The 8,047-nt window shown below is 39.9% G+C and overlaps 1 protein-coding gene across 1 annotated transcript in view; it reads right to left on the bottom strand.

The window, feature by feature from the left end:
* Positions 1–4,968: 4,968 nt before the first annotated feature.
* DNAH17 (dynein axonemal heavy chain 17) overlaps positions 4,969–8,047 on the bottom strand; it is a 108,869-nt gene continuing 105,790 nt past the window's right edge. The window contains exons 74-75 of the mRNA XM_015818888.1: positions 6,635–6,860; positions 4,969–5,241 (exon numbers count right to left, since the gene is read on the bottom strand). Of these exons, the coding sequence (XP_015674374.1) occupies positions 4,994–5,241; positions 6,635–6,860 (474 nt within the window). The 3' untranslated portion in view covers positions 4,969–4,993. The remainder of the gene's footprint in view (positions 5,242–6,634; positions 6,861–8,047) is intronic.

Genomic DNA, 8,047 nt, shown 5'->3' with positions numbered 1-8,047 from the left:
TTTCCGCAGTGAGAAAATTTGTCCCCAGAAATTCAAAATTAAAATAAGGATTCATGAAAGTACAGGAAAGCATAAAATTCTGTATTGTTGAGAGTAAATAGACATACAGTAGGCTTATCCAAGAATGAATCTACTGGGTAGGGGCACCCACGAGTCAGCCTTCTTTCAATAGAAGGATGCCTGGAGGACTTAAATTTTGGGAGGAGACATTGCTCAAAAAGGCTTCTCAACTAATGGGTGAGCCTTAGGGCCTATTACTCATTTGTGAAACTGAGCATACTTAAGAACTCCACAAGTTGGTTTCAACCCAAAATGGAAATAGATTTAATTGCTGGGCCTGTTCCTTTTCATATGGCTAGAAATTAGTCATTAAAAGAACCTGAAGATTTCCCTTTAGGAAGAGAAAAAGGCTGTCCATAATCTGCTTCATGGAAAAAGAAAGCTCAGAAGATTATATGGATCTTCTGTTTAGTAATTAATATTACAAGATTTGTGATCAATTAGTGCTGCATAAATTTATGTTCTCAGATAATCCAAATGCTACTTTAGCTATTTGAGAATTTTATGTTGGGTTTGAGAACCGTGGGGACATATAAAAGGAAACGAATACCTGTTTCTTAGATACTAGAAGTATCTAAGAAGGTTTTTTTTAATAATGTCTAAATAGTTTTACATATGTATTTTCTCATTTGTAAGAAGGGTATTTTTAACAAAAGAGATGCTCTTAGATAGTTAAATACTGCACTCATCATCTGTTGTGTGCTTCTTTAGAACAGTACAGAATAGCGAGAGGTAGCACAAATCTAATTCTGTTGTACCTTTGAATAGATGCAGGTTATCAGATATCAGAAGAATTCTGGTAGCCCCCAATTAACAAATTTGTTAGTTGGAAAAAGTGCTACCTCGTTCCTTCTGATATTTTGGTACCATAGACTCATAGACTTCTTCTGCGGCATTAAGAAGTAAGAAACACTAGATTCCAAGAAAGTAATTTTTAGATTTTAAGTATAAGTAATTTGAATATATTAATCTATTAGCCATATTAAATAATCCCCCCCAGTGTATGTAAATAGTGCAAGGGAGGGAAATCTGCAGTTCTCCGGATATTCTTGAGCCCTGTCTTCTCTCAGCTCCAGCCAGCATAGCTACTCAGAAATAATGTGAATTGAACTATAACAATAGCTGGTGGAATGCAGTTTTCAGCTTCTGGCTACAATTTTCTTTAGAAAGCAAAATAATGTAGTAAAATTATTATACTTGGAGTGGGGCAACAGAGGGAATAAATTGGCTGGAAAATGATGCCAAAAAAAAAGAGGAGCCAACAAAGGAGAGCCTGGACATTGTCATCAGAACATCTCACTTCTGAAGACTAAAGAGAAAATTATTCCTAGTACTTGGTATTGATAAGCCCTTCATCCAAAAACTAAGGAGGAAAAAATTCTTGATGTGATTGTAATTCAATGCTCTAGGGCAGGGGTAGGAAACCTTGGCTCTTTTATGACTTGTGGACTTCAACTCCCAGAATTCCTCATTGCTGGCTCAGGAATTCTGGGAGTTGAAGTCCACGAGTCATAAAAGAGCCAAGGTTGCCTACCCCTGCTCCTAGGGGGTTGCATTGAAGCACCAAGTTAGTCCAGATTTTGAGGAGAGAATTCATGGTTTTGGTCTTAAATGGCATTAGCAAGATTGAATTGGCAGTTGGGGAAAGAGAGTATAGTGGTTGTACCCTTTTCGGTTTCTCTCTGAAGTGCTATTTGTTTTGTTTCCCTTTCTATAAGCAAAATTCACACGGTTTCCTTTTTTGTAACTCAAAGGAGCTAAAGAACCTCCTGTGCTGCTGATTTAAGATTGCATCTTGATGTATTTGAAATATGTTCTGGTCAACCAAGTTCCTCTGTTGTTTGATTCCAACCATGGTAGATTTTAAAAATAATAATAATATCTACTTTGTGAACAGAGTGGATCGTTATTTCCCTTGCTTTGGCTTTTAATACTAAGAGCAAAACAGAAGAAGAAAAGACTTTGTAACAAAGTTGCTACAAGGAAAGAAGAATAAATAGATTGCTTTGTTATGGAGGGGGAAATTATGATTTTATTATGCTGTTAATACATGCCATTTTAAATGTTGAAGTACATAAGTTTTGCCTGTTAAAAATCTGCTTTGAAAATTGATGCATGCTCTGAATTGCCAAGGAAGCAAGATTTAATTTTCACACAGCGAACTGCAGAGCTTCTGCTGAGCAGAGTTGTCTGAGTTAATAGCCCTGCATAATTCTTCAGATAATTGTTTTCAATTGCTGAGTGGAAAAAAGATAGAATGAGCTTACAGGCAGTTCTGCGATAGTCTTTGCTCCTTAATAATGTTTGACTGTAATGTCTGAAACTGATTTGTGAATTGCTGAGGAGTGGAAATTCTCTTCTTCTGAATGGGATCATCCATCCCGTTGCTTCAGTGTGCTTTCCTCCTTTTCCTTGTTAACAGATCCTGAAATACAGTGGTCCTTTACTCTGTCTCAGGAACAAGACTTGTGGTGTTGCCGCCCTCACATCGCAGCCACTGCTGCTGCTTTTGTGCTGAAAGCAGTGCTTTCCTCTCTTGGTGTGACAGGATGATGGGGATGAGACAGAAGGAAGAGAGGGGGAAGGAAGAGAGCAAAACATTACTCCAGGCCTTACTCTAACTTCCCTCATTTGTTCATCATTGTTGCCTTTTTCTCAGCTTTTCTGCAAAAATCTGGCCTTTGCATTTCTCCATGCCCAGGGCTTTTGGGAAGATGAAAGCATGCAAAGAGGTGGTGGAAGTGGTGACAAGAATTAATTAGGAAGGGGCACTTGCCACATGCCAGCCCTCCCAAAAACCACAAAAAGGGTGGTTTTTTTTTCTTATTTTCAATAGAAAGCAACAATGTTCCCGCCAGATTGCTTTGCTGTGGCTTTAGTTTGACAGCAGTGGGCTGGCACTGAGGTGAAGGCTCTGTTGTGAGAACATATATGCAACATGAGATAAGTAGGCCAGTTTGGAGCTGGGCACAGAAGTGAAGTGGATGAGCATCACATACAGAAGAAGTCTTTGTGTCCCAGGCATAAAGCTTCATGATACCACTTTTAATCAAAGACTACAGTATTACTTTTGTATTTTGATAGTAAACAGCCTTTCAGTAAGATTGGTGTACCTTTTATCAGATGCCTAGATTTGCCGCTAACGTCTGCTCTAAAGAGTGATTTCTAATGCAGTGATGGCGAACCTATGGCACGCGTACCAGAGGTGGCACTCAGAGCCCTCTCTGTGGACACACCTGCCGCTGCCAGCTCGCGCAGGTCCATTAGGCCACTGCTGGCGCCCGGAGCGGCAGCCCCACCCAGCACAAAGGAGGCGAAGCAGCTGGCTAGCAAGCTCAAGTAGAGGCTGTAGAGCACGCCCCCATGCGCTCGCTGGCCTCGCCTTGCCCCGCAGCAATGGCACCCCTGCCCTACCCCCTGCCTCACCCCGCAGAATGAGCCTCCTGCCCACCGCCCCACCCACCAGAGACCATTTACACCTCCCCCAATCCTTCCCAGCCCCCACAAGGGTCCCCCACCCACGAGCAACATCAAGGTGGCCATGCCCACCCCGGCCACGCCCACTCAGTCTGCCGTCACCACCGCAGCCACTCCCACCCAGTGGGTCATGCCCCCCCCCGACGGCATCACAATGCTGATGCGGCCCTGGCACTTTGCGATAAATAAGTGGGTTTTGGGTTGCAGTTTGGGCACTCGGTCTCTAAAAGGTTCGCCATCACTGTTCTAGTGTAAGACTAAAAAAAGTTAAGGATATATCTGGGTATTTTGTTCATAATAAACATAATGTGGAGGAATAAATGAGTTTTTTGCTAATCAAATAAGCATAATGTTGCTTATTAATATCTGTAATCAGATTCCTAAAACTTCAGGAATGCTGCATTAACACTCCAGGAATCTCTAAGTGTCTATCTTGTTGCAGTGAGTTAGTCAGGAACATCCAAGAATTAGAGGGGGGTGGGTAGGTGTATTAAGTGTTAGGTTGGTCAAGTTGTTTTGACTGACAGCTGTCCCTCTTTCTGGTGAATGAACAAAGCAAGTAGACAGGAGAAAATGCATTCATTGTACAAATAGTATAATTTCCCTGGATAAGTGTAAGTTTGTTTATTTACATTTTTGGGACACCATAACAGAGTCTTTTTTGAATAGAAATGTGATAATGTCCTGAAAAGCATTGGGTATTTTTTAGGAATGCTGGCTGTGCAATTTCAAACATGCCAGAGCTGTTTCATTACAAGAATGTTTGGACACCAGGCAGGAGACACCAGGGAGAAGAGCCAGACAACGATCCAAGTTAGATCTGGTGGTGAGCCAATATTGCGGGAAGCAGAAGTGGAAAGATTGGGCTGGATGGGCATGACCTAACAGACAGCTTCAGAAATAATCTAGTAGGTTAATAAAGGCAATCCAAGATGACAAAGCAGGAACAGGTCTTAGTGTTTATACAGAGAAATGTTGATCATTAGGATAAACAGGTGCTGGGTGAGAGGTTCAAAGTGATTTAGATTCCATTTGTAACTTGTGTTCAGAGTTTTGAGCAGAATATTTCACTATTAGATTGACCAGGTTTTAGTTCCTGAAATGAGTTTTGTGACTAGCTACCCTTGAAAGTGCAAGTAACATTTCCCCCAAGTTCCACATATGGCCAGGAAGGTGAAGATGTCTAGGCTAAGCCATAAGCTGTAAGTGATAGCTATTGCACAGTCTTGTTTTTCTTTCTTTCTGTATGCTCTTGCAGAACTGCAACTCGACCAGACAAGCTTTCTGTTACGGAGAATAATTAAATATAGGAACAGCGTTGTTAATGATCACTTGAGTAGGAACATCAGGCCAGATGTACTTTAAAATAATTTTTATTTTGAAACAATTACCTTGCTTGGGGTTTCTAGGAAGGGATAAAAGTGCCATGATGGAGTGGACAAAACTCTGTCAGACATTAAATTTGTAAGAGTAAAGCAACTCCAGCAAGAATCCACTTAGCCGGCTTCTCTTTTGTTTTCAGGTTAAAAGTCCAGACATAGGTGGGGCCTCTTGTGCGTGTCTTGTACACAGGACACTCATACATGTTCTTGATATCCATGCGATCCACAGGGATGGCCTTGATGAAAATGACTGGCATCGAAGGCGTCAGCTCCTTCAGGCGTGCATCACTGATGACCCCGGTCTGAGTATCCCAGCGTGCACCTGCAACAATATGGGACAGTACTCTCAAGATCAGTTGTTTTGCGGCAAGGCTAAGGAAGGAGAATCTGCACGATTATCAACCCGCTAACTTTTTCAATAAGGCTACATGCTAGACTTTGGCTTGCACATGCTTTTGATGCTACACTTATATATTTTACAAGACTATAAACAATTGGATTCATACCCTGCACTTGGCATATAGCAGCTATTCTTTTATTACAGAAAGTTGTGCACTCCTACAAGTTCTTTTAACATAAAGTCCATTTATACACAGGCTTGTTTAGCTCAACTTTAAAAAAACAGCTTCTAAAAAAGAAAAAAAAATGTATCTTAGATGCAACATCCCCAAAGTAGAAAGCTGTCCTCTTGCTTTTTAATACAGCTGGGTGTGATAATGAAATGGACATCTGCTGCCCTCTACCGATATGAAATAAAACAGGCAGCTATCCAAACATCTTGTTTATCTTTTTGGTCGGTGGTGATGGTGGGTGTCAAATATTTATTTATCAGAATGAATTTGGAGAATTAATTATGTTTCTGCTGTAGGTGCAAATAATATTGCTTAGTGACTGATTTCTAGCATAATTTCTGTTAAATAGTATGAAAGTTGGACACTGAAAAAAAAAGAGAGAAATAGAAATATAGTTGTCTTTGAATTATAAATCTGGAGATGATGAATAAGGGTACCACAGACTGCAATAATCATTCAATAAAACCCGGACCAAAGTAAAACTGACTGTTCTTTTGTAGCAACGATCAACAACCGAAGCAAGTAGGTGATGGGCTAGGGAAAAAAAAATCATGTTGTGGATAGATGGATCAAAAAAATGACAGGACTGTCCTTGGAATAGCTATGAGATGCACTAGGGGTCAGGCTGAGGTAATGAATATTCATCCATGCAGTGACCAGGTGTCGGGACTTAAACTACCAAAGAGGAAATTTAATTTCCAAGTTACTCAAAGCCATTGCATTCGTGATATATTGGCCTGCAACTCTCAGTGTTCCCATGGTAATTATAGAAGCTGTCATTGAGCAGTAGTTGAAGAATCCTGCCCTGTTCTTTAATTTTGGAGAATGTGAAATGGGCACCTGTATTCTTTTATTTTTCTTCGTTACAGAATTGTATAACAGATGCAACATTGTAGAAAAAGCCTGAAAACAACATTCTGAAAATAAATCTCTTTCTCAGTAATTTACCTATTTAGTTCAAAGTTAAGTCTGAAAATAGAAGAACCAAGTTCTGTTTCCAAAATTATTTTCTTTCTCCTTCTCCTGTCTGTTCAGCAAATTGTTGTGGAAGAAACTACCAATGGCTGGCTGTAAGCTGTAAACTAAGGGTCACATGAAACGAAGTCCATATCTTATCTACACTACTATACGAATGTTTTGTACCTTCCATGAAGAGCCCATGAACATAGGAACCTTCTCGAGGTGGAGCTGTCATATCTTCTCGGTTTTTCTTGGTAACTTCCACTGAGAGACACATTCTGTCAAGAGGCCATTCGTTCTTCCTAGCCATGGACTGCATAATGGCAGTCAGAAAAGACTGAGGATTGAAGAAGCCTGCTAGCCACACAGTTGTAGGCAGGGCAAAATCTGTGGTCCAAGCCTCCAGCTCCTGGAAATGAAAACAGTGATGGTGTTTTATAGATAAGCATGTTAAGGACTGCACATTCTTTATATTCCAGCTTTATTTCTCCCTGTGCATTCCTTAAAAATACAGCTTGAATGGGAAGATCTATTAAATAAAATTTGCTGAACAAATTGGAATAGACACTTTGAGATTTGTGTGATAGCAAAAATCCAGATGAAGAGAGCTGTCTTTTTGTTCAACTGTCCACAATAAAAGCTGTGTAAGGATGCTATACAGCCAAGAACCTCAAAGAGAAGCAACAGATTACATTAACAAAATAGAAAAAAGTTATCTTTTTATGCAGCCAGCCAGTACACAACCACCACAACTCATGAAAAGATTAATTCTCCCATGCATCAAAAAATATTTAAAAATCGAAAGCGGTTTACTTCATTTGCTAGAAATCAGAGAAATAAAAAAAACTCCAACAAAATCTCTCCAAAACATTTGAAGCACAACCCCAAAGACCCAATGAATGAAGAAGACAGAACAGACAGAATGATTTGCAAGATATAGTGCAATGACTCTGAATGCCTCCATGTAGAAAAAACAATCAGATTATCAGAACGCATCTTTAAACTAGTTCTTACAAGACACAATGATGATTCTTTAATTTCACAGCACATAGACAAATGCAACCATAAATCCACCTGGGAAACTGTTTTAGATCAATGCAAGAGAATTTGTAAAAGCCTAGCATTCTGATTGATCAGCCATTAACAAACACATAAAATCCCAGTGTATAAACTATTTTAAAACAGCAGTGAACCAACAAAGAAGCAAGCAGCCTGAGGCACATCCTTATATCCAGAAATTAAATAGGTTAAGTGAGAACACAATAGGTAGGAGCAATTCTCAGTGAAACAATAGAGCCAATCAAACTAGGAAAACAAATCGGAAACAGGCAGACAATCTACAACATTCCTAATCAAGACAGGTAGGACAAGCTGCTACTCATAAAAAGCCAGCAAACCGGTCTCCCTTGTATCAGAGAACTGACAATGTTACCTAGTATAGTACAGAAAGGTTTGCCAGAAGAAAACAAGGCTCAGCAAACAAGATCCCAATAGGAGAACAATGCTTAAGGGCAGGTTTTCAGCTTTGTGGAAAAAATCAGCCTTAAGAATTTACAGCAAATTTTACAACGAAGTACTTAAAACAGCCTCATGGTC

The sequence above is a fragment of the Protobothrops mucrosquamatus genome, unplaced genomic scaffold, assembly GCF_001527695.2.
Source record: "Protobothrops mucrosquamatus isolate PMUCROS unplaced genomic scaffold, P.Mucros_1.0 scaffold814, whole genome shotgun sequence".
NCBI classification, from domain to species: Eukaryota; Metazoa; Chordata; class Lepidosauria; order Squamata; family Viperidae; genus Protobothrops; species Protobothrops mucrosquamatus.
This window is presented reverse-complemented; position numbering and strand designations above follow the sequence as displayed.